Consider the following 27,390-nt stretch of genomic DNA (forward strand, 5'->3'; position numbering starts at 1 on the left):
TGTTCGGGCCTCTGTTCGAGGAAGAAGCGGAGGGGGATCATCCTGGTGGGGGATGGAGGTGTAGAGGGATTGGACGTCCATGGTGAAGAGGAGGCGGTTGGGGCCAGGGAACTGGAAATTGTTGATATAATGAAGGGTGTGAGAGGAATCACGGATGTAGGTGGGAAGGGATTGGACAAGGGGAGAGAGAATGGAGTCAAGATAGCAAGAAATGAGTTCTGTGGGGTAGGAACAGGCTGACATGATTGGTCTGCTGGGACAGTCCTGTTTGTGGATTTTGGGTAGGAGGTAGAAGCGGGCCATCCGAGGTTGGGCGACTATCAGGTTGGAGGCTGTGGGAGGAAGATCTCCAGAGGAAATGAGGTCAGTAACAGTCCTGGAAACAATGGCTTGATGTTTAGTGGTGGGGTCATGGTCCAGGGGGAAGTAGGAGGAAGGGTCTGTGAGTTGACGCTCAGCCTCTGCGAGGTAGAGGTCAGTGCGCCAGACAACAACAGCACCACCCTTGTCAGCGGGTTTGATGACAATGTCAGGGTTGGACCTGTGCAGCAAGTTCAGAGAGAGACAGTTTAGAGTGGGTGAGAGGAGCAGAGAAATTGAGGTAACTAATGTCACGCCGTCAGTTCTCAATGAAAAGGTAAGAATTAAGAGGGAGGGGTCCAGGTGGAGGGAGAATATTGGAGGCGTCTATGACATCTTTTGGCTATCTCTACCTATCACTGGCCCTCTATCCAGCTCTACCTGTCCCACCCCCCCACCCCCGCCCCCTTAAACCAGCTTATATTTCACCTCTTTTCTATTTTGACTTAGTTCTGTTGAAGAGTCATACGGACTCGAAACATTAACTGTGTTCCTCTCCGCAGATGCTGCCAGACCTGCTGAGTTTTTCCAGGTATTTTTATTTTTGTCTTGGCAGTTAACTGTCAGTCACCATCAGCTGGTGCATTCTCCATGGTAACACCTCCACCAATCAGAGTCCACTTGCCAACCAATCAACGCTGTCTTCTCATACAATATAGATTGGCTGTTCATGTCCTGATGAGTGCAAGACGAAAGGTTTCGACAAAAAAAATCTTTTTTTCAGCATAATATCAATTAAAAACCGAACATGATGGAAAACACGCAGCAAGTCAGGCAGCATCTGCGGAGAGAGAGAGAAAACAGAGTTAACATTTAAGGTTAGGGACGTAGGACTTAGGAGCAGGAGTAGCCCATTCAGCCCTTCGAATCTTCTCTGCTAGTCAATCGCTGATCTGGCTGTGGCCTCATCTCCACTTTCCTGTCTGCCCCCCCCCATAACCCTTTGCCCCCTTGTCTGTCAAAACTCTGCCTGGAATAAACTCAATGACCCAGCCTCCAATACCTTCTGGGGAAAAAGGATTTCACAGACTATTGACCCTCTGAGTGAAAAAAAAAATTCTCCTCATCTCTGTCTTAAAAGGGAGTAGATGACCCTTCATCAGAACTGTGGGCACCTTAACTCTGTCTCTGTCTGTGTCCACAGTTGCTGCCTGACCTGTTGCGTTTCCCCCCCCCAAGTGTGTTTTTTTTATATATATATATATATCAGATTTGCAGCCTTTTGCCTTTGCAGAAAGAGGAAGCCAAAGTGCCAATGTTAAACCATCCACATTATTGTAACTCTTTCGAGTTATCAACAGATCCCATGTAACTCTTTCGAGTACATTCACAGTTCTTGGTTTTTTTTTCCCGGGAGTGGGACACGAACCCATGACCTTCTGACTCCAAGGCGAAGGGTGCTATGAACTGAGCCACAGCTGACACCTCCCACGTTAGGGTAGTGGCAGCTTCACGTTAATTCCCCCCCCCGCTTTGTTTCAGTGCCCAGGAGCCGCTGTGTCCTCACAGACCGGCAAGGCGGCAAATAATTTGGATTAAAAGCCATTCCGGACAAAGCCCTGTCACAAATTCGGTGGACTGGAGAGAGACACACACACTTACCCTTGTGACATCAAAAAAAAACCCCTATGTGTGCTGATGTCCTTGGAGCGAGTGTTGAGACTGGAGCTGCTGCGTCTCTCTGGCACAAGTCATGAATGGGTCTTGGTTTGATTTGTCCAGAGTTTGAAGGCTCCACCTCACATCGCCCATCTCCAGTATCCAGAGGCGATCAGGAAGTTCCCCCCCTTGGGGTAGTGGTGCCGAAAGTTCCTGAGGGGGGAGGTGGTTACACTTGGGAAGCAAGAAAAAGGTGGTGGTTTCCTCCCTGTTTTGCTCCCTCCACCCCCTCTCTCTCTCTGTCTCTCTCTGTCTCTGTCTCTCTCTGCTGGCTTGTTAAAGGCAATGGACGGGGAGATGATGGTCAGCTCTGACTCGGCACAGCCTCCGCCCGCCAGCGCACGGGAGAAGCGGATCTGACAGGAGAAGCGAAGCGGGCGTGGGGCTGAAGGAAGGAAGGAAGGAGAGAGAGAGAGAGGGAGGGAGAGAGAGCGGAGCCATGCAGACTACGAGTTCAGTGGCAACCATACAGGCGGTTGTTAACACTGCCTCTGAAGGGCAGAACAGCACGGTGCCACCCACCTGGGGCAGCCTGCACCCTTACCAGGTGAGAGGAGCTGACAGCTGACTGGGGGTGAAGGGCAGGGGAGGTTCACACAGGGGGAGACTTCAGTCTCTAGTTAATATTGTACAGCGTTGAATATTTTCCATTGGTAACATTGTGATTTCAAAAGTGCTGCTTGAATCTTCAGTCCCCCCCCACCCCCCTGCCTTCATGCATTTGCTGTAAATTTTAACTCCTCTCTGATCCTTGTGCCCCTCCCTCCCTCCCTTCAGGGAGGTGTCAGCTGTGGCTCAGTTCATAGCACCCTCTCCTTTGAATCAGAGGGTTGTGGGTTCATGTCCCACTCCCGGAAACCAAGAACTGTGACTGTACTCGAAAGAGTTGCAATCTGTGACTGTTGATAACTCGAAAGAGTTTCCCTCCCTCCAGTCTCTGCTAACAGACAGGGAGAGGGGTTTGAAAACAGAATCCAGACACTGGCTTTCCACTCCCACAAACACTTGTTGCTGGGAAGATGCAAAGTTTTTGGAAGGGGCGTGAAGTTGAGCTCAGCTGGCAAATTTTTTTTTTTTTTTAAAAATGCTGGCCCACTACACTTGTGCTCAGATTTAGGAACTGGGAGATCTGTTTCTCTTCCTCTCAACCATAACAAGTGGTTAACATCTTTCTTTAACCAGGGCAGGGATGAAACAGCTTCACAGTTGACTTGGATGCTATTCGGGGGAAAGAAAGACTTTGCATTTGTATAGCGCCTTTCATGGCCTCGGGATGTTTCAAAGCACTTTACAGCCAATGAAGTCATTTTTGAAGTGTAGCCACTGTCCTAACATCAGAAAGGAGACAGCCAATTTGCTCACAGCAAACTCCCACAAACAACAGCGTTATAAATCGCCAGATAATCTTTTCATTTAAGTGAGGTTGGCGGAGGGATAAATATTGGCCAGGACACCAGCGATAACTAGCCTGCTCTGATTTGGATGGTCTCGTGGGATTTTAGTTGGGAACATGGGGTTTCAGCTTCACACCTGATGGCAGATCCATCAATGCAGCCCTGGGAGAGTCAAGACTCCGGAACTCGAACCCCCAACCTCCAGACCCCGAGGCGAGAGTGTCACCCACTGAATCACAGTGGCCAAGTCAAAAGGACCTGAACGCACAACTGCCAATAAGTTATTTGTTAATGATTTCTAAATATTGTGAAATAATTTACTCCTTTAATACATCATGTGGACTCAATATCAGGGGCTTGTTTAAAGTAGGTTACTTCTAAATGCAGTAGTTTTAACAGTAGCAGATTTCACTGATGTACCATATGAAGCATATGGTTATATACCCATTCATTGCACTGTTATACAAGCATCCTTCCAAGGGCAAAATATTAATAATAGACTACAATAGGATGGGTCAAAATCCTGGAACTCCCTCCCTAACAGCACTGTGGGTGTACCTACACCACATGGACTGCAGCGGTTCAAGAAGGCAGCTCACCACCACCTTCTCAAGGACAACTAGGAATGGGCAAAATAATGCTGGCCCAGCCAGTGAAGCCCACATCCCGTGAATATTTTTTTTTTAAAAATGGCTGAGTTTCGCAACACCATTGAAAAGAGTTTAATACTCATCGGGATATGGTCTCCCCCATTTTTCAGGTGTGAAACAAGGGAAACTTGGTCAAAATTAGATTGGGATAACTTTGTGCTTGATTGGCAGCTGATGTTTGGTGGCTGCCATATTGGATTGGAGGACTTTAAATTGCCCCGGGTTCTGCCTTAAATGGGCATTAGGCTGATTGTTTGTGCAAATTGGGCAGCTACACCAGTTGAAAAATTGGGATAAAATTGGGCAGCACAGGCACTTTGTACTGGGTCTTAAGTACCCCAACCTTAAATTGTCAGCCGTGGCTCAGTGGGTAACACCAAAACCTCTGAGTCAGAATTTGTGGGTTTGAGTCCCATTTCAGAGACTCCAGTGTATAGTGGGAGAGACGGTGGTGTGGTGATAATGTTGCTGGATTAATAATCCAGAAATGCTCTGTGGGCATGGGTTCAAATCCCACCTTGTTGAACAGAACTGAAAAACTTTCAATGCTCCCCTTAAATTGCAGATTGTCCCTGAGCCTCTGTAAGTGATTTCAACCACAGCAGCTCTATTCATCCAGTCACCAATATCCTGAACAAATTACTCAGTATTCTAATATTCAATTAATAAGTCTGGAATATAAAGCTAGTCTCAGAAATGGTGACCATGAAACTATCATTAATTGTCATAAAAACTCATCTGGTTCACTAATGTCCTTTAGGGAAGGAAATCTGCCATCCTTACCTGGTCTGGCCTACATGTGACTCCAGACCCACAGCAATGTGGTTGATTCTTAAATGGCCTAGCAAGCTGCTTGGTTCAGGGGCAATCAGGGATGGGCAACAAATGAACATAAGTGAAGGTTGGCACTCCAGTGTGGTACTGAGGGTGTGCTGCACTTTCAGATGGACCATTTTTCAGATGAGATATGAAACCAAAGCCCCTCCAGCCCTCTCAGGAAGACAGAGAAGAGCCAATATTTACCTCGTAAGAACGGATGACCGAATCATTATCACAGGTTGTGGGAGGTTGCTGTAAGCAAATTGGTTGCTGATGCCACATTAGAGTAGTAACTAAATGCAAGTTCTTTCTTCAAGGGGCTATTGGCTGTCACTTGAGAAACAGCAATCGCAGCAGTGTCATTGTTTTCATTTCTGTGGAGCCTGAAGGGGATGCACCTGGTTCCACAAAATAACCGTAAGCCACTGATGTCCCGGTCTCCTCCCTCCTACCCACCAACACTGCGCCTGTCAGGATCCCTCTCCTCCCTCCACACCGCCTCCCTCTCCAACCAGGGCCTAACCTAACAGCTGCTGCCAGCATTGCTGCTGACTCGTACCAGCTTAGACACAGCCTACCCACCGGTTGCTTCCATAGCTCACTGGTTCTGTGGAGGAATAAAAAATCAACACTATCAACATCCTGGGGGTTACAATTGACCAGAAACTGAATTGGGCCAGCCATATAAGTACTGTGCCTACAAGAGCAGGTCAGAGGCTGGGAATTCTGTGGAGAGTAACTAACCTCCTGACTCCCCAAATCCTGTCCGCTATCTACAAGTCACAAGTCAGGAGTGTGATGGAATACTCTCCACTTGCCTGGATGAATGCAGCTCCCACAACACTCAAGAAGCTCAACACCATCCAGGTCAAAGCAGCCCATTTGATTGGCACCCCATCCACAAACATTCACTCCCTCCACCACCGACGCACTGTAGCAGCAGTGTGTGCCATCTACAAGATGTACTGTAGGAATTCACCAAGGCTCCTTAGACGGCACCTTCCAAACCCATGACCACTACCATCTAGAAGGACAAGGGCAGCAGATAGATGGGAACACCACCACCTGCAAATTCCTGTCCAAGCCACACATCATCCTGAATTGGAAATATATCGCTGTTCCTTCACTGCCGTTGGGTCAAAATCCTGGAACTCTCTTCCTAACAGCACTGTGGACTGCAGCGTTTCAAAAAGGCAGCTCACCAGCATGTTCTTCAAGGGCAATTAGGGATGGGCAAAAAATGCAGGCCTAGCCAGTGTTGCCCACATCCTGTGAAAGAATCAAAAAAATAGATTTAACTACTAGCCAAACAAGAACTTGCATTTATATAGCAAAAACTTAATATAACAAAACAATGAGATGTAAGGAGATATTTGGACTGGAGATCAAAAACCCGGCCAAAGAGGTACATTTGAAAGAGCATCTTAAAGGTGGAGAGAGAGAGAGAGAGAGGTACGTAGGTGGGGAGGTTTAGAGAGCAAAGGAATTCCAGAGGGCAGCAGAGTTTTGGATGAGCTCCAGTTTATGGAGGCTGCTAGATATTAGGATAGGTGACAAAAAAAAAAACAAATTTGGTCAAAGCATGAAGTATTAAAGGAAGAGTGAGAGGTTTAGGGATGGAATTCCAGAGCTGAGCCTGGAATCAACACTGTTCGTAATAGTGAAGGCTCTGTCTCACGAAGCATAGGCAAAACACACCTAGTTAAGATAAGATACTCTTCAAACAGCACTGTGTATGACTCAAAACAAACAGTTCTTAAAAGGCCTGTGTCACCAGTGGCTGACTGAAAGGAAGCATAACACAAAGTCAATAATTTAGTACAACATTTGCTGGGCCAACATTTTCATTCACTTTTTACAAAGGAATGTCCAGCAGCTCCCGGTATTGGATAGGACACACGTCACATCGAAGGGAACTAAACAAGCATTGTAAAATAATACCTTATTTAAATAATTGGCAGTGACACGAGTTTTTTTTTTAATGTAGCCAGCTTTTAATGATCTACCTGAAAGAAGCAGATTCTAAAAGAGAATCGGATAAATCCTGAAGAAGAAAAATTTGCAAAGCTGTGGGGGAGGAGGGGAGTGGAATTAATTGGGTCAGCTCTTTCGAAGACCAGGCACAGGCACAACGGGCCGAATAGTCTCCTTGTGCGCTGCACGATTCTGTGATTCTATGGAATACTGACGACAATGTTGAATGATGCGTCAGATAAAATTAACTGACAAATCAGAGAGAAAACATTGAAATTCAAATTGAAGAGACGAGCAGTTAAGACTGTCACGTGGGGCAATTATCAGGAGAGGACAGAATCACAACTGCAGCAGAACTGACCTCCCTTAAAACAGCAGAAATCCCGCGTGTTATCAGCAATTTCTCAGCAGAGAAATAAAATCACAAAAGCATCACTGTTGCTCCCTTCAAAAAAAATATAAGTGCCTTTAAGTCCCACATGCATTTTCCCTTGGTCTCTCTTGTTCCCTGTTTATGTGCTCATAGAGACTGCACGGATTGACACACCCTTTCTTTCAAACAAGGCATTTAAAAAAGATTGCTTACCATACAATTTCCACTGGGACTAATTCAGTCATTGCGTCTGGCAAGTATCACGTTTTGTGGGCGTAAAATAATATGGCATTTTCTCCATCCCTAATTAATAAAGACAGAAAAATCAAGTTTTTTAAAAATTCATCCATGGGATGTGGGCTTCGCTGGCTGGGCCAGCATTTATTGCTCATCCCAAGTTGCACTTGAGAAGGTGTTAGTGAGCTGCCTTCTTGAACCGCTGCAGTCCATGTGGTGTAGGTACACCCACAGTGCTGTTAGGGAGGGAGTTCCAGGATTTTGACCCAGCGACAGTGAAGGAACGGTGATATATTTCCAAGTCAGGGTGATGAGTGATTTGGAGGGGAGCTTCCAGGTGGTGGTGTTCCCATCTATTTGTTTCTCTTGTCCTTCTAGATGGTAGTGGTTGTGGGTTTGGAAGGTGCTGTCTAAGGACCCTTGGTGAATTCCTGCAGTGCATCTTGTAGATGGTAGACACTGCAGCTACTGTGCGTCGGTGGTGGAGGGAGTGAATATTTGTGGATGCGGTGTCCAGCTTCTTGAGTGTTGTGGGAGCTGCACTCATTGAGGCAAGTGGAGAGTATTCCATCGCACTCCTGACTTGTGCCTTGTAGATGGTGGACAGTTTGGGGAGTCAGGCGGTGAGTTACTCGCTGCAGGATTCCCAGCCTCTGACCTGCTCTTGTAGCCACAGTATTTATATGGCTAGTCCAGTTCAGTTTCTGGTCAATGGTAACTCCCAGGATGTAGAAGGTTCCTGTCCAAATTGTAGAAAATTCAGACTTCTGGTAATCTCCATCAAGAAGCATTTAACACATTTAGCGTCAATTTCCTGGTAAGTGGATGCTAAATGGTAAGGACCCCACTGATCCTGGCAACAGCGTACACCAGAAAAACAATTTAAAAGGTCCCTTTCATGCAACTCCTCCTTCCTCTTGTGTCCCTCGCTGCCAATTCTTCACAACTTTCTATTTTCCTTTTGCTGCTGTGTTTCATCATCTGCTCACTTTATCCCTTTTGGCTTCTCCCGCCATTCACGTTCCTTCACTGTCTCTCACATTCTATTTTTTGATGCATTCATATCTGCGGAAGGTGCACTCTGTCTTGAAATCCAAACTGAGCCAAGAAGCCAATGAAAGGGAAATGAGAATTCTGAGACGATCGACCCACAAAGCAAAATAGCCCAGGGCATTAATGAAAGAATTCATCTGTCGGCAGATTTTTAGAGAAATGCTGTCGGCGCCCGGGGAAGAGATAAACGGAATTGGCATTTGCCCGAATCCTTTGCAATGTTGCCACCCGAGACTACCATAAGAAATGTTTTTTGTCACACGGGGATAAATATTGGCACAGAAAATGGGTCAGTACATCTTGGAATATAGGGTCTGAGTCGGACCGCCATGTCCCACATCACAGATTTGAGTGGACAATCTAGGCTAACACCTCAGTGCAGTATTGAGGGAATGCTGCACTATCGGAGGAGCCATCTTTCAGATGAGATGTTAAACTGAAGCCCTGTTTGGTGTAAAAGATTCAACGACACTGTTCGAAGAAGAGCCAATATTTATTTCACAACCAAAATTGCTAAAACAACTGTCTGGTCATCATTACTGTGCGAGTTTGCTAAGTGCAAATTGCTGGCTACATTTTTCAATGTTCTAGCTGTGACGACATTGCGCTTCTGAGTCTTCTTCTTAGGCAGTACCTCAGGGTTGAGGATGACTTGCTTCCACACTAAAAATGAGTTCTCAGGTGACTGAAGAGTCCAAGGCGCAACCTACGGTCTCTGTCACAAGTGGGGCAGACGGTGGTAGGGGGACGGGTGGGTGGGTGCCCAGGTTGCCACGCGCTCCTTTCGCTGTCGACACTTGGCTTCAGCTAGCCCTTGGCGATGAGACTCGAGGCGTTCAGCTCCTTCCCGGGTACTTTCCTTCCACTTCGGACAGTCTTGGGCCAGGGTTTCCCAGATGTCGGTGGGGCTGTTGCACTTTTTCAAGGAGGTTTTGAGGGTGTCCTTGAAATGTTTCCTCTGCCCTCCTGGGGCTCGCTTGCACTTCTGAGTGCTGAGGTGGAGAAAGGTGCTATATAAATGCACGTCTTTTTTAACATAGGACCAGGAGTAGGTCTTGCCCCCATTCTGTCATTCAGTTGGATTTTCGATGATCATGACCTCAACTCCATTTACCCATCTTTGCTCCAGTATCTCTTGCTACCCTTTGTGGAACAAAAGTCTATCCGTCTCACATTTGAAATTTTCAATTCACCCCAAGCCTTTTTGGGAGAGAGTTCCGGATCTCTACTACCCTTTTGTGTGAAGAAGTGCTTCCTGGCATCACCCCAGAATGGTCTGACTCCAATTTTAAGGCTGTGCCTCCATTTTGTGGACTCCCCCACCACCCCCCCCCCCTTCAAAACCTCCTCCTCAGAGGCAAGGATATTAAGGGTTAGGGAACCAAGGTGGGTAGGTGAAATTACTTTTTATAACCTTGAAAGCAACTGATGGGCCAGCCTATGGAGGCGGCGATGCTGGAACACGTTTAAGTTCTTTTTAAGAGAAAGGAATGAGTAAACAATTGCAACCACTTCAGAGGATGTCATCTCTGAAACTGGAACTAGGGTAGTATCGTGGTATGTTACTACACTGGTGACCTAGACACCGGGACTAACCATCTAAAGTAGTATGAGTAGAATAAATTCAGCAATGGCAGCTGGGGAATTTAAATTCAGTTATTAACTCTGGAATTTTGTTTAATTTTAATGATGATTTTGAAACCACCAGATTGTTGTAAAATGTCACCTGGCTTGGTAAAGCCCTTTAGGGAAGGAAATCTGCCATCCTTACCTGGTCTGGCCTATATTAGACTTGAGGACCTCAGCAATGGTGGTTGACTGTCCAGCGCCCTGGGCGTAACTTAGGAAGAAAGTGAAGGTTTTACAGAGGCTGCAGAAAACGCTTATGAGAATGGTTCCAGGGAGGGGGGGACTTACGTTATGTGGAAGCTGGGATTGTTCTCCTTGGAGAAGAGGTGGTTGAGAGGAGGTTTGATAGAAGTGTTCAAAATCAGTGGACAGAGAGGACGAAAGAATGTAAGAAATAGGAGTAGCAGTGGACCATACATTCAATATGATCATGGCTGATCTTCTGCCTCAGTTCCACTTTCCCACCCATTCCTTATACCACTGGATTCCCTGAGAGACCAATAATCTGTCCCTCCCATGACCACTTCCACCTAGAAGGGCAAGGACACATGGGAACATCACCAGCTGGAAGTTCCCCTCCGAGTCGCTCACCATCCTGATTTGGAAATATGTCGGCCGTTCCTTCACTGTCGCTGGGTCAAAATCCTGGAACTCCCTCCCTAACAGCACTGTGGGTGTACCTACACCACACGGACTGCAGCGGTTCAAGAAGGCAGCTCACCACCACCTTCTCAAGAGCAATTAGGGATGGGCAATAAAAATGCTGACCTAGCCAGCGATGCCCACATTCCATGAACGGATAAAAAAAGTACACTCAAGTCAGTCTAAACATCAATGTTCAGAAGTTTCCAAAAAAATATTTTGCTTTTCTATTCTTACGAGCAAAGTGAATAACCCCACACTTGCCCACATTATACTCTGTCAGTCATTTAACCTGTCTATGCATCTTTTCAGCCTCTTTGTGTCCTCCCCACAGCTTGGATTCCTACCTAGTGTTGTCTTGTCAACAAACTTAGACACATTATGCAGAAACTCTTCCCAGTGGTTGAAGGGGACCTGAACCAGAGGACATCAACTTAATGTGATTGGCAAAGGAACTAACAGCTTTTTTATGCACTGAATGGTTAGACTTTGCAATGCGCTGCTTGAGAGTGTGGTGGAGGACAATACAATTGAGCCTTTTGAAAGGGAATTGGCTAAGCACTTGCAGAGGGAAAATTTGCAAGGCTGCTGGGACAGAGAAAGGCCTAGTTAACTCAGTTAGCTAGATAGCTGGTGTGTGGTTCAGGTTAATGCCAACAGCGTGGGTTCAATTCCTGTTCCAGCTGAGGTAGACTTAGGGGCTGCCTCCTCACCTTGTCCCTGAGGGTGGAAGACAATGGCAAACCACCACCACTGCTGCGAAGGGCAGCCTAGGATGAAGCATCAGCAGCCATTGGCCCAGGATCTGCTTTCAGAGCACATGTGATAAAAGGCAGAAGCAGTGGTATTAGCTGAGTTGCTCTTGCAGAGAGCTGGCATGGTCACGATGGGCTGAATGGCCTCCTTTGGTGCTGTAGCCATTCCCTGATTCTAAAGGGATGTTCCCTTTATCTTCCCTTCACCCCCTCCCCCCGGCGGCATTCCATAGGGACCATTCCCTCTGGGATACCCTGGTCCACTCCTCCATTACCCCCTACACCTCAACACCCTCCCACGGCACCTTCCCATGCAATCGCAGAAGGTGCAACACCCGCCCCTTTACTTCCCCCCTCTTCACCGTCCAAGGGCCCAAACACTCCTTTCAAGTGAAGCAGCATTTCACTTGCACTTCTCTCAATTTAGTCAACTGCATTTGTTGCTCCCAATGAGGTTTCCTCTACATTGGAGAGACCAAACGCAGACTGGGTGACCGCTCTGCGGAACACCTTCGGTCTGTCCGCAAGCATGACCCAGACCTCCCTGTCACTTGACATTCCAACACTCCACCCTGCTCTCATGCCCACATGTCCATCCTTGGCCTGCTGCAATGTTCCAGTGAAGCTCAACACAAACTGGAGGAACAGCACCTCGTCTTCCGATTAGGCACTTTACAGCCTTCCGGACTGAATATTGAGTTCAACAACTTCAGATCATGAACTCTCTCCTCCATCCCCACCCCCTTTTTGATCCCCTTTTTTCTAATAATTATTATATATATTTTTATACATATATTTTTCTTTTCCCACCTATTTCTAGTATTATTTTAAAAATTTATTCCCATCCATTGTTTTATCTCCACCTTTTAGCCTATTTGAATCCCTTCACCCCACCCCACCCCCACTAGGGCTATCTGTACCTTGCTCGTCCTGCTTTATACCCTTAATGTCACCATTAGCATATTCCTTAGCTAATATCACCACCGTCAACACCTCTTTGTCCTTTTGTTTATGACATCTTTGGCAACCTCTCCTTGTCCTCCATCCAGCTCCACCTGTCCCACCCTCCCCCACCTTAAACAGCTTATATTTCATCACATTTCTATTTCTCTTTAGTTCTGATGAAGAGTCATATGGACTTGAAACGTTAACTCTGTCTTCCTCTCCGCAGATGCTGTCAGACCTGCTGAGTTTTTCCAGCAATTTTTTTGATTTTGTCTCTGATTCTAAACCCTCTGAAAGGGCCTAAGGAGCCACTGTGCTGTACGGGGACGGGTGACGGACGCTAACCTTGGGCAGGGTTTTTCCGACACCAGCGGGCATCCCCCCCGGGACGGGAACACTCGGAGAGCTGCAGCAGAAGGAAAAAGCAGACCGGCGGCTTTTAAGTGGGACAAATGTGCAGCTCTGCCAAAGCCATGATGTGAGCTTGTGTTAAATGTGGCAGCCTGCCACTGGTGTGTCACTTTACCTCATGTTGCACAAGAGTAGAAGAAAGAGCAGAGTCCTCCTGTTCAGCACACAATAACCGAGTCTGTTTATTCCCTGCAGGTTCCACACCCATCTGGCGAAAAGCCAAATGTATGGGATCATATCATGGTACAGCACAGGAGGAGGCCCTTTGGCCCATTGTGGCTGTGCTGGCTCATCTATTCAATTCATCCCACTTCCTTAGCCTTTCCCCACAGCTCTGCACATTTTTCCCTTTCAAGTCTTTATCCGATCCCCTTTTGAAAGTTACTATTGAATCTGCCTCCACTCCCCTTTCATGCTGTGCATTCCAGATCACAGCGACTCACTGGCCAGCAGAAATTCTTCTCATCTTTTTTTCTGGCTCTTTTGCTTCTTATCTTAAATCTGCGCCCTCTGGATCCATAACTCTTATCTGTCGGTGGAACAGTCTCTCATCATTTAATCCGCAAAAACCCTTCATGATTTTGAACGCTTCCATTAAATCTCCCCTAAGGAGGACAATCCCTGCTTCTCCAATCGCTCCACATGAACTGAAGCCCCACGTCCCTGGTACTATTTCGTAAATCTCCTCTGTACCCTCTCCAAGGCCTTGACACATGATTGAAGTGTGTTGCTCAGAATTGGCTACAATGAGCTGAGGGCCTTAACCAGTGATTTCTGAAGTTTCAGCACAACTTTCTCGCTTTTTTGGAATCCATGCCTCTGATCCTGTACGGAGAACTGCAGACGTTAGCAGTACATCATTCTAGCAGGGGGCTGTGTCATTAGATTTGCGTGATGCGTGCAGGAGTAATCTTTGTGTCAGTGCATATACTGATATCTGCGGCTTTCTTGTTTTGTTATCAACAGATTAGTCATGTGTAACATCCATTGTTGCCAAATAAGGATTCACACCCTCTTCTGTTGCTGTCGTTCTAGACTGCTAGGAAGAGAGGAGATCTCAGCTATCAGTCAGAGCATTAAAAGTGTCATTGGGAAATGGGGCATGCTGATGGATGGCAGAAGGACAGTTTGCTTTAATGGTTTGACAGCTGCCTGCAGCAAGCAAGGCCATTGGAAAGTCATTCTAGTTAGTTCCATGCAGAGTTTCAGCGGTAGGATTTACGAGAATCTATCGCATTATACGCTGTTCAGTGAATTCTCTAGGCATTTCATCCCCGAGAGTGCCTTGTGGCACATGTTCAGAAAGACTGGCTGAAGTAGAATCGCAGAGTCATAAAATTGCACAGCACAGAAGGAAGCCATTCAGCCCATTTTGCCTATTCTAGCTCTTTGAAAAAGCTATCCAATTAATCCTACTCCCCGCTCCCATAGTCTCCTCATCGTCCTGCATGTAATATAAGGTCTGGCACATGCAGGGTTAATGTACTGAGACTGAGGGACTGAGTACAGTTACAGCCCGCACAGTGATGTTAGAAGGCACATGACCCAAACCTAGGGTCAGTGTGGTGTTGAGCAGAGATGTGTGAGGACCTAGACATGGAGATAGCTCCTTGCCTGTACCCTTTACTGTATATATGTATATAGTTAAAAGTAGTTAATAAAGACTTGCTGTTAACCTACTGAAGGCTACGAAGACTTTAAGAGACACCGTTCTGTAACCAACAGTCTCCCAACACTGCAAATTTCTTTTTAAGTATTTATCCTTTCCACAGGAGGTCTTGTGGTGCAGTGAGTAGTGTGCCTACCACTGGACCAGAAGCTCTGGGTTCAAGTCCCATTTCCGGACTTGATGGCCCAGGAAGGTGCGTTCATAATGTGGCCAAACAGGTTGAGTATCAGGCTGTAAATCCTTCCAATACACCTGATGGCAGGTGGGGAAGAGCAGGAGAGTTTCATGGTCAGCCATACTGCAGAAGGCAATGGCAAATCACTGCAGTGGTTTACCAAGCCTAATCATGGACCAATCCAATGGAAGTCCACAGTCATCAACACCCTCTTAGGACATGGTACATGAAGGAGGAGGATCCTATTCCCTGTTGGATCTGCTTCCACCACCCTTTCGGATCATCAGAATGAGCTGCACTTAAAACGTTTCTCCTCCTCACTGCTCTGGCTCTATTGCCAATTATCTGAAATCTCTGTCCTCTGGTTACTGACCCTCCTACCAGCAGCAACAGTTTCTAATAGCTGTGGCTCAGTTGGTAGAGCTCTCATCTCTGAGTCACAAGGTTGTGAGTTCAAGTCTCACTCCAGGACTTGAGCATAAAAATCAAGGCTGACACTGAGGGAATGCTGCACTGTCAGAGGTGCCATTTTTAAGATGAGACGTTAAACGAGGGTCCCACCTGCTTTCCTGGGTGGGATGTAAGATTTAAGAAATGAATCAACCTGTTATTCCTTGTCTTCACCTGGCCAGAAGTGCAGGGATCAGGAAGGGGTATCAGGATGTATGTTCTCCATTTTACTTGCAATTTATACTGTATCTAGCCAATGATTCTCAAAGTTCAGCATCAGAGCAGTAAGGTAAATGGGGAATGAACATGGAGGTGGGGCTAATCAGGTAACTCATTCAAGAGCCGGCACAGACATGATGGGCCAAATGGCCTCCTTCTGAGCTGTATGATTTTATAACTGGGTGGTTGGAAATGGGAGGTCATTAATGAAACCCCCCAAAATGTATCTAGTCAGGCTTGGTAACCCTATCCAATAATGTCAAACTCTCATTGATGAGCAGGTTGCACCTTTTCGCAATCAGGAAGGAGCTACAGTCAGAAAATAAAGTTCATACAGAGGTTCCTGTGATGTAAATAATCACAAGGCTCTGTGAAGGTGCTGTGTGGCTGAAATGGCTTTGTCTGTTAATGCTGTCGATTAGTATTCCACATGCACTGCTCTGGAGTATTTCCTGTAGTCAGTCAAATCACAACGGTAGGTTTTCAAAGCCCTAAAAAGAATTAGAGATAAAAGGCAGCCAAAGATGATTAGTGTATGTATATCTATCTTTGTCAAAGTTCCAATTGAATAGCTGGAGAAAGAAAATTAAGAAAGACTTGCATTTGTACAGTGCCTATCATGGCCACAGAACATCTCAAAGGGCTTTACACCAGTGAAATGCTTTTGAAGTGTAGTCACAGTTACAATGTAGGAAACACAGCAGCTAATTTGTGCACAGCAAGCTCCCACAAACAGCAATGAGCAGCTCGTTGGGATGTTATGGTGAGGTTGTATAAGACATTGGTGAGGCCAACTTTGGAGTATTGTGTGCAGTTCTGGTCGCCTAACTACAGGAAGGATATCAGTAAGATTGAAAGAGTGCAGAGAAGATTTACTAGGATGTTACCGGGTCTTAAGGAGTTGAGTTACAGGGAAAGATTAAACAGGTTAGGATTTATTCCTTGGAGCATAGAAGGATGAGGGGAGATTTGATAGAAGTTTACAAAATTATGAGGGGTATAGACAGAGTAAATGCGAGTAGGCTCTTTCCACTTAGATTAGGAGAGATAAACATGAGAGGACATGGCTTTAGGGTGAAAGGGGAAAGGTTTAGGGAGAACATTAGGAGGAACTTCTTCACTCAGAGAGTGGTGAGAGTGTGGAACGAGCCACCATCTGACGTGGTAAATGCGGGCTCACTCTTAAGTTTTAAGAATAAATTGGATAGATACATGGATGGGAGAGGTCTGGAGGGTTATGGACTGGGTGCAAGTCAATGGGATTAGCGGAATAATATTTCGGCACAGACTAGAAGGGCCGAATGGCCTGTTTTCTGTGCTGTAGTGTTCTATGGTTCTATGGTTCTAATGAGATGGTGTCCAGACAACCTGTTTCAGTGATATTGGTTAAGGGATAAATATTGGCCAGGATACCAGAGAGAAATCCCAGGTGTTTCTTTAGACAGTGCCATGAGATCTTTGACATTCACCTGAGAGGGCAGATGGGGCATAAGTTTAACGTCTCATCTGTGGGCACAAGGGGGATTCCTGCTGCGGGCTAATTCCATTAGTAGTTACACACAGACTTGCAGACTGTACACTTTTCTGCTAATAGAGAACTTCTGTAACACCAGCTCTAGTGGCACATCAGTCATATAGTGCAACATTGTTCTAATGAAGAGGTATGAAAATGTTTGAGGAATGAAGCAGAGAATATACAGCGAAGGAAATGTTTACTCATGATGCTCCACCATTGTGATAATGGGCAGACGATCAGCTGGTATTTTCCTTCTCCTATGTTGGCGGAGTTAACCAGTCTATGTCTTAATGCTACTTCCTGTGGGAAAGTAATCAGAGTTGGCACATGGTAGGAGTAATGAGAGGCTAATTTGACATATGTTTTGTTAGAGTGACGGGTGCTTGTAAATCACATTCTTTCCTTTGGGGACAGACTAAATTACCAAGGCCATAAGAAACCTTTTCTTTTTAACATTACATTTAATTTCCTGTCTTATGAATATGACATGTAACTAGTTCTAGCACAGGGATGGCAGGGATGAATTTGACAAGGTGTAATGGATGTTATAGAATGATACAGCGCAGAGTTCTTCAGGGGTAGTGTCCCCGGCCCAACCATCTTCAGCTGCTTCATCAATGACCTTCCTTCCATCATAAGGTCAGAAGTGGGGATGTTCGCTGATGATTGCACAATGTTCAGCACCATTCACGACTCCTCAGATACTGAAGCGTATCCAAATACAGCAAGACAAATGTACCTGGACAATATCAAGCTTGGTCTGACAAGTAGCAAGTGACGCTCGCGCCACACAAGTGCCAGGCAATGACCATCTCCAACAAAAGAGAATTGAACCATTGTCCCTTGACATTCAATGGCATCACTATCGCTGAATCCCCCACTATCACCAACACCTTCCAAACCCACGACCACTACCATCTAGAAGGACAAGGGCAGCAGACACATGGGAACACCACCAAGGGACTCACAATGCCAATTTGGAACTATATCACCGTTCCTTCACTGTTGCTGGGTCAAAGTCCTGGAACTCCCTCTCACACTGTGGGTGTACCTTTTTTGTTATTTGTTCGTAGGACGTGGGCATTGCTGGCTGGGCCAGCATTTATTGCCCATCCCTTGAGAACTGAGTGGCTTGCTCAGCCATTTCAGGGGCATTTAAGAGTCAGCCACATTGCTGTGGATCTGGTGTCACATGTAGGTCAGACCAGGTAAGGGCAGCAGATTTCCTTCCCTAAAGGGCATTGGTGAACCAGATGGGTTTTTACAACAATCAACAATGGTTTCATGGTCATCATTAGACTTTTAATTCCACATATTTTTATTGAATTCAAATTTCACCATCTGCCATGGTGGGATTCAAACCCTGATCCCCAAAGAATTACCCTGGGTCTCTAGAGTATTAGTCTGGTGACATTACCAAGTGTATATGCCTCCCCATATACTCTCCCCCTGCACCACATGGACTGCAGCGGTTCAAGAAGGAAGCTCACCACTACCTTCTCAAGGGCAATTAGGAATGGGCAATAAATGCTCACCTAACCAGCAACACCCACATCCCAATGAATGAAATTTTTTTACATTTTAAAAAGAGGCCATTTGACCCATTGTGTCCATGCTGTCTCTTTGAAAAAAACTCTCCAATTTGTCCCACTTCCCTTCTCCTTCCCCACAGCCCTGCAAATTTTCCCTCAAGCATTTATCCAATTCCTAGAATGGAGACCTTTTGGCCATCCTGTCTGTGCTGGCTCTGTGCAAGAGCAATTTAGCTAGTCCTACTCCCCTGCCTTTATCTCTTTGCCCTGCAAACATTTTTCCCTTCGGGTATTTGTCTAATTCCCTTTTGAAAGCCACGATTGAATCTGGCTCTTCTATATTCTCAGGCAGATTATTCCAGATCCTAACCAATGTTCCCTCTGAGCTGCACACATGCATGGCCATGCATCAATGTTAAAGGGGCTGCACACAGTGCAACAACTTGGCTGCATGCAGTAAACAGTAGTTAGAGAGATAATCGATCCTAACCATCTCCTGCGTTTATATTAAAAAAAACTTTTCTCTCAAGTTGCCTTTGGTTTATTTATATATCACCTCAAATCTGTGTCCTCTGAAAGGGAACTGCCTCTTGCTACTTTCTGTTGAATATGCATCCGCTATCCTTGTCAGTCAGAGCATTCCACTATGTTTTTTAAAAAGTAAAATATTTCCTCATCCGGCCTCTGCTAATCTACCTTAAAGCTTTGGTTATCAATCCTCCTGCCACCCGAAATAGTTTCTCCCTATTTGCTCTTATCAAAACCCTTTGTGATTTTGAACATCGTGGAATACGGAGTCTTCATCCATAAATAGCTCAAAAAAAAAACAATGGGCGGAATTTTATGCCCGGGATTTTACGGTCCCGCCAAAGCCAATGGAGCTTAGAATGGCTCGCCGCATTTTACAGTGCCATAAAATTCCGACAATGGAAAGGGAAAGACAGATAGTCAGAAGAAACGTTCCAAATGGAGAGCAGCAAGATTAATGTAAAGTAATCTAACGCTGCACAAAGATCTGGTAAAGGAAAAAGGACAAAATAGTCTAAAGTAAGAAGATTGAATGATGAGAATTTATTGGAAGATGCTGTGACTTGTGCCAGTTTGGAACAGCTGATCTTTCTCAGAGCACTAGAACACAGCGTGTTGTTAATAACTGTACAAAGGAGCATATTGTTGTCAAATGGTCATTGGAACAATGGGCGTTAGTGCAGCGAATAACTGATTCCTTCTTGTGTTACTGGGGTGACACATCACCAGAGTTTAAAGACAGAAAGGGGCTGTGATAAATACTTAATACGTGACCTGAAGCCAGGACCCTGGTGGAAGATTGGAATATTCAGTCTGTAACCCAGAACCGTCACCTGCCACGTTGCCACAACACACTTCATTATGGATGCGCCAATGAATAGCTTCAACTCTGCACATGTACAGAATGGAACATTCATCGTACATCTACTAGATGAATGGGGGTGGGGGTTCAGTTTGGGATTTCAAAACTCTGTCGCCAAAGGGGACTTGCTCTAATGTAATGCACATTTAGAGAAAATGTAACTATTGAGCTAAATGTAAGTTGGGTCAAGCACCTTCTCCCATCCTTTGCTTTAGCCCAGGTTGATTCCTATGATTTCTTCCACAAGCCTCAGTGCCCCTGGCCCAACACATCCGACACTGCATACTAGAACGAGTAAACAGGGAATTGAGAATGAGAAAATTTCTTCACTCTCTTTCACACTTACACCAGCAAAAAAAGAGCAGACTCATGATTTAAGATCAAACCTTTGGTGGACGATTTAAATTTTGGAATTTCCTTTTCTCAAGAAACCAAACTGACTTGTTCAAAATCAGAGTCGGTCTGAGCAGAGGCTGGACATATTAACCACATTATTCTGTGCCCCACAATTGTTTGCTTAATACTTAGTCATATGTAGATTTGTTGAACTGTGCTCTTCTTTACTGTGATGTCTTTTTTTTCCTCCAGACTAATGTTTTGGGAACAGTCTTAGCCATAACTGGAAATGTCCTTATCAGTATTTCACTAAATATACAGGTACAGTAACATTCTCCATCTTTCAATGGTTTGGATTTAATTCATTTGTTCGCTCTCTTCCCTCTGCAAAGCACGTCAGCTCTCATTGGTGAGATTATACATGATCCCAATTGTGGCTAGGAGCACATTACAAGCAGAGTTGCCAACTCTGGCTGGGTGTATTCCTGGAGACCTTATCCCATGACTTCCCAGATCAAACCACCCGGCCCTTTTTCCTCAACTTCAATCATTTAGTGATTATTTTTTTTATAAGTGCTCAAAGAAGTTGGGAAACAAAATAATTTTTTGATGTCTGCATGGTTTTTCTCTTGGGTTTGCTACAGAAATGTCCTGGAGATTAATCTACAACTTCTGGAGACTTCAAGGCAAACCTTCAATATCTTTTCTTTTCAAGTACATAACCAGTTCCCTCTTGCAAGTCATTATTGAATCTGCTTCTACTGCCTTTCCAATCGTCTATCACTTGACTCTGCGGTCCTTGTATTATCCCTAAGCGGTATTCTGGGGATGAATGTGCCACATGAGGAAGATAGGCTTTCACACTATCTGGAATGCAACACTGAGTACCCAAGTAACTGCTCCTTAAAATTTAAAACCCGCTTGTTAATTTTTAATACTTGATCTATAAGGTTGACTTTTAAACTGGATGTCTTCCACCTGGCATTAATTAAGTTAAATAGATTGTTGGAAATTGACTGGCTTTTATAATGCCCTCCAGATTTCAACTCTTCCAAACTCTGCATCGACATTCATTTCTGTACTCGCCTGCTTTCTATCAACCACCAACATGGTGCGGAACTCAGTTGACATGCCATCTCCCAATGCACTGACATTTAGAATTCTCATTATCATTTACAAATTCCTCCATGGCCCTGCCCTATCTCTATAACCTCCTCCCAATCTTTGTTCTTGTTCTTCGCTCATGAGACTCTCTCATTTTTGTCCTGCCAGTGACAGAGTCTGCAGCTATTGTGCCAGCACACAGGGAATTCTCTTTTTAACCAGTTAGTTAATGCTAAAGGAAGATTATAAAAGGACACAGGGAGTCCTCAGTCAAAGAGCTGGCTGCGTTCCTGGAAATCGGCACTTTAAGTGAAACCCCTTTACGTGAAGCATGGATTCCCATAGGAATCAGTGTTAAAGCCTGAGTTAGGCTCCTGAGGACAATTTTTGCCCAGAAAAATCAAGGTAAAAATAGAAACGCTGTACCGCGCCTGTGCAGCGCTGTGCATTCCCAGCTGAAATAACTTGCAAAATGAAGGAAATCACCGAATATAACAGAAATACTGTATAAATTTAAACACAGGTATTGCAGAGCAGTACCCCTGTACAGCAAAGAATTCTTTTAAAAACAGAAGCCCAAAGCAGTTCCTCAGGTACGTACTGTACAAACAGCAGAGAACTTTGAAAATTAAAATTTACAGTACAGTGCCTGCACAATACAGTGGAGAATTCTTTCCAAAAAAAGCAAAGTCCACAGAGTTCCTCAACTAGAACAGGGTACAGTTAGAAAAAAATATAAAAATAAAGCTTAGTTTGGTACAGGGGATTACCTGAAAATGCAGAAAAAAATCAATGATCCTCGAATGTACAGTAAGGACAAAATGGTGCCAACACAATTCACAAACCAGACTCTACTCACAGAATCGCACAATGACATCATCGCATCGGGGGGCACGATGATGTCATCACGTCAGGGACTCAATGATGTCATCACCTTGGGGGGTGATGACATCATCACACCAGGGATTCGATGGTGTCATCACATCGAGAGTGTGATGACATCGTCATGTCAGGTACTCAATTATGTCATCACCTCGGGGGGGTGATGATGTCATCACACCACTCGCACCTGTTAAAACGGGGAACACTACACTTTAAATAGAACCCAGGCATAAAAAAATAAAGCCCTTTGAAACGAAACCAGTTTAAAAGGAGACACTTAAAATGGGGACTCCTTGGATAGAGACACTGGAGAAGGTGCAAAAAATATTAACAAGGATCATACCAGACCAAGAGGCTATAACTGTCAGGAAAGTTTGAACAGGCTGGGAAGCTGACCTGTTATCTTTAGGTTTATGAAAGGTTTGATAGGGTAGATGTGGAGAAGATGTTTTCCGATCAGGGTGAGGCCAAAACCAAGGGCCATAAAGATGAGGTAGTCACCAATAAATCCAATAGGGAATTCCGGGCAAACATCTTCACAAGAGAGTGGTTAGAATGTGGAACTCACTACCACATGGGGTACTGGAGGCAAATAGCACAGAGGTATTTATAGGGAAGCTAGATAAACACATGAGGGAGAAAAGAATAGAAGGATATGCTGATAGGGTGAGATCAAGAGGGGTGTGAAGAGGCTCATTGGAACATGGGGGAGCAGGAATAGGCCATTCAGCCCTTTAAGCCTGCTCCATCTTCAATCTGATTGTGACCTCAACTCTACTTCCCTGTCTGTCCCCCATAACCCTTGACTCCCTTGTCTATCAAAGATCTGTCTAACTCAGCCTCCACTGCTTTCTGGGCAAGGGATCCTCTGAGAGAAAAAATTCTCATCTCCGTCTTGAAAGGGAGGCCTTTTATTTTTAAACGGTGTCCCCTAGATCTAGTCTTCCCCACTGGAGGAAACATCTGCCCAGTATCCACTCTATATCACTCTATATCCTCGCAGGATCTTATATATTTCAATAAGGTCACCTCTCATTCTTCTAAACTCCAATGGGTATGGGCACAACCTGCTCACCCTTTCTTCATAAGATAAATCCTGATCCCAGGAGCCTTCTCTGAACTGCTTATAACACAATTATACCCTTTTTCAAATAAGGAGACCAAAACTGTACACAATACTCCATATGTGGTCTCACCAAGGCCAATAGCATGAATCAGTTGGGCCGAATGGCCTTTTTCTGTGCAGTACATCCTTTGTAAAAGCCTCAATCTTGATAGATACCTCGCCACTTTCAAAGGCCTTCCAAAACATTTTGAAAATTATTTTTTAAGGAACCCTCTTTCTAATTTCTCATTGGTTGACATGAACCTTAGCAAAGTTACATCAAAAGGGTTACAAAGAGCAGCCAAACCTCCATGACAGGGTTTCAAAACGGAGTCTAACTGCTATATGACAAGTCGAATGTATTGTGAAGAAGGGTCATACGGACTTGAAACGTTAACTTTGTTTTTCACTCTCTGCGGATCTGCTGAGTTTTTCCAGCATTTTCTGTTTTTGTTTCAGATTTCCAGCATCCGCAGTATTTTGCTTTTATCTTCGTATTCCTCCTGAAACTTGGCTTTACTCATTGGATGAACTATGAAATTCAGTTAATATCAGGCCTTAGATATAATGTAAGGCATTAGCTAATGAAGGCCTCCTCTGTGTTTTATGGTAAACATACGCAGAAGAAAACATTAGAAGAATATGTTGATGGTGTTAGATGTGGGAGGAGGTTTGTGTGGAGCATAAACAGCAGCATGGAACAATTGCACTGAATGGCCTTTTTCTGTGCTGTAAATGTTATGCATGTAATTTCAATGAGGTCACCTCTTATTTTTCCAAATTCCAGAGAATATAGGCCCATATTCTCAATTGTTCGGAATATCGGAATAACATGGCTTCATTTCCACGCTTTCATACCTCCTTTGAGTAATTTTCCTCAAACTAAATATTTCAAAGCAAAGAGAATAAAATTCAGCCCCACGGCAGATTCGAAACTAATCTGACAGAATACGGTGCTTTATGAGGTAATGGAAGCTAATCAGGGCCTATAATAAACCAGTCAATGGGTGGGACAGTGCGTGAATGGCAATATTTGTTGAAGATTGGCCTGAGAACATTGTTTGTCTGTTCCCCTGCCTGATGGGTGTGGCCCCCGTCTCACCAGCTTGTTTTTCGCTGTGTTGATGTGAGTGACTAGTCAGAGTGGAGTGTGGATGCCCTTGGATTCCAGCTCCTGTTTCTTAACACCAGCAGAAATGATTTGCACCTTTTTCCATTGAGCAGATGGCAGTCTATTCAGCGTCAGTGTTTTGCGTTGGCAGCACCAGCTCCTGCCCCCTCAATCATACATTTATACATTTAAGTATGCAACAATCAGGACGGCAAATTGTGTGTTAGCATTTGTTACAAAGCAATTAGAGAGTACAAGAACAAAGAAGTCTTACTATGATTGTTTCCAGGAAATGGCAGAGGAGGTGAATAAATACTTTGCATCAGCCTTCACGGTAGAAGACACTAATAGCATTCCAAAAATACTAAATAATCATGGGGCAAAAGTGGGAGGGGAGGAAATAAATGCAATAAGTGTCGCTAGAGAAAAAAGCACTAGGGAAACTAATGGGGCTAAAGGCTGAGAAGTTACCTGGACCTGATGGGTTGCATCCTAAATTATTAAAGGATATATCTGCAGAGATAGTGGATGGTAGTAATCTTCCAAGAATCCTTAGGGCAGGATTTTGCCCTTAGTGGGGGTGCTCGGCAGGGGGGGTGGGGGGTGTCGGGAAGCTGACTGCAATCGGCTCCGGACCGCGATTCCACACGGGTGGGCCAATTAAGACCTGCCCAGCGTGGAACGTGAGTGGCAACGCTCGGCAACGCTCAGCGCTGCCTGAGTGGGCGAGGGGGGGAGGAGGGAGAGCCAGGCCTAGTGCGAACTTTGTGCATGCGTGTGAATGAGCGCTCCAATCTCCCTGAGGCCCGGAGTTGCCTCAGGGAGCTGAAGCACTGCTTAAAAAAAAAATAAAGGAAATAAAATTGTCACAAAACATGTCCCTCATGCGATTTTGTCACACGAGCTGGGAAATGTGTTTAATTCAAAAATAACATTTATATTTGATGTTTATTTGCTTTAGGGAGCCTCATCCCGCCCGTGGATGAGGTTTCCTGAAAAATGTAAAGGCCGCTTGGCCTTTTCGCCTGCCCGCCAACAGTTAGGTTGGACGGGCAGAGTAAATTTGAATTTAATTAGCTTGTTAATGGCCTTAATATGCCTTTTAATTATCGGCGGGCGCGTAGCTGACTCTGGCGCGTGCCTGCCCAACGAAATATCACGAGACTGCGCGATGACGTCAGGACACTCGTCCGATGTCATCGTGTGTCATCTTACGCTCGGGCGTGTCGGGTGCACACCCGCACGTCAAGCGTAATATTCTGCCCTTAGATTCTGGATAAGCCCCAGAGGATTGGAAATCTGCCAATGTAACACCCTTATTCAAAAAGGGAGGGAGACAAAAAACAGGCCAGTTAGCTTAACGTCTGTCATTGAGAAAATGTTGGCGTCTATTATAAAGGATGCAATAGCAGAGCATTTAGGAATGCTTAATATAAGCAAGCAGAGTCAGCATAGCTTCATGAAGGGTAAATCATGCCTGACAAATTTATTAGAATTGTTTGAGGAGGTAACAAGCAGGATAGGTAAAGGGGAACCAGTAGATGTAATATATTTGGTTCCAAATGGCGTTCGAGGGATTTGGGGGTCCTCGTGCATGAATCCCAAAAAGCTAACATACAGGTTCAGCAGGTAATAGATAAGGCAAATGGAATGTTGGCCTTTATTTCAAAGGGAATGGTGTATAAAAATAGGGAAGTCTTGCTAAAACTATTCAAGGCACTAGTTAGACCGCACCTAGAACACTATGAACAGTTCTGGTCCCCTTATCTAAGGAAAGATAGACTGGCATTGGAGGCAGTCCAGAGGAGGTTCACTAGGTTGATCCCGGGTATGGAGAGATTTTCTTATGAGGAGAGGTTGAGTAGGTTGGGCCTGTGCTCATTGGAGGTTAGAAGAATGAGAGGCGACCTTATTGAAACATATCAGATTCAAAGGGGATTTGACAGGGTAGATGCTGAGAGGTTGTTTCCCCTTGTGGGAGAGGCTAGGACCAGAGGGCATAATCTCAGAGTAAGGGGGCGCTCATTTAAGACAGAGATGAGGAGGCATTGCTTCTCTCAGAGGGCTGTTAATCTGTGGAATTCTTTACCGCAGAGGGCTGTAGAGGCTGGGTTGTTAAGTATATTGAAGGCTGAGATAGATTTTTAATCAGTAAGGGAATCAAGAGTTATGGGGAAAAGGCAGGAAAGTGGAGTTGAGGATTATCAAATCAGCCATAATCTCATTGAGTGACAGAACAGACTCGATGGGCTGAATGATTTACTTCTTCTCCTACGTCTGATGGTCTTATGGCTGAATAGCCTACTCCTGCTGCTGTTTCTTATGTTCTTATGCTATGGAATATCAATTGTGAGAACCAATCATGAGTTCCCACACAGTGGATTCTGGATCTCACCTGTAATGCTACAGGTTACCACCTCATTACAGTCCAGCCATTTTGGCCAGATACCTGTTTCTCCAGATGGCCTCATTATGAATACTCGGCTGAGTTCCAGGATGCACTAATGGAATCAGCTCAGCAGAGAGATTGTTTAGACAGCTTAAGGGGGAGTGTTTGCCTTGATTAATTGACACCTTAATGAGGTTATTAAAAGTTACTCGTTGTAGTGGTGTTTCAATGTTTGTATGTTATTTGGACAAGATTAAAAGGTGTGAAATAGGATAGGGCTTCTGTTATTGAAAGTATGAATGGCAGTGCCTGATTGACACTTACGTAAGGTTGTAAGAACAGTTTTTATCAAAGGTATGTTCAGGTGTTTTTTGGGTGTTTTTTTTTAGGAGCATTTCAAACACACGCCAGTGTTATGTGGCTCATTGGTTTTGTTCATAGTTTATACTGGCTGAATAGGAATGGAGGATGGGAGGGGTGTGCATGGAAGGGGCATGGGGGTAATGGGAGACGTATGGAGGGTGCTTTGGGATTTGAGGACGCATGGATGGGGTGTAGGTGGGTGGGTGGGTGTTGAGGTGGTGTGAGAGCTAGAGGGCCAAGCAGTCTTT

The 27,390-nt window shown here is 45.0% G+C and overlaps 1 protein-coding gene across 3 annotated transcripts in view; it reads left to right on the forward strand.

The window, feature by feature from the left end:
• The first annotated feature begins 2,190 nt into the window (after positions 1–2,190).
• The window catches only part of nipal2 (NIPA like domain containing 2), a 96,450-nt gene continuing 71,250 nt past the window's right edge, over positions 2,191–27,390 (forward strand). For 2 of the 3 annotated variants that reach the window (XM_078541105.1, XM_078541106.1), the window contains exons 1-2: positions 2,308–2,566; positions 20,441–20,509. In XM_078541105.1, the coding sequence (XP_078397231.1) occupies positions 2,459–2,566; positions 20,441–20,509 (177 nt within the window). In that variant the 5' untranslated portion in view covers positions 2,308–2,458. Of the gene's footprint in view, positions 2,567–20,440; positions 20,510–27,390 lie in introns of all 3 variants that reach the window. The other variant, XM_078541104.1, reaches the window with a different exon arrangement.

This window comes from Cetorhinus maximus, chromosome 4 (assembly GCF_964194155.1).
Source record: "Cetorhinus maximus chromosome 4, sCetMax3.hap1.1, whole genome shotgun sequence".
Lineage (NCBI taxonomy): Eukaryota > Metazoa > Chordata > Chondrichthyes > Lamniformes > Cetorhinidae > Cetorhinus > Cetorhinus maximus.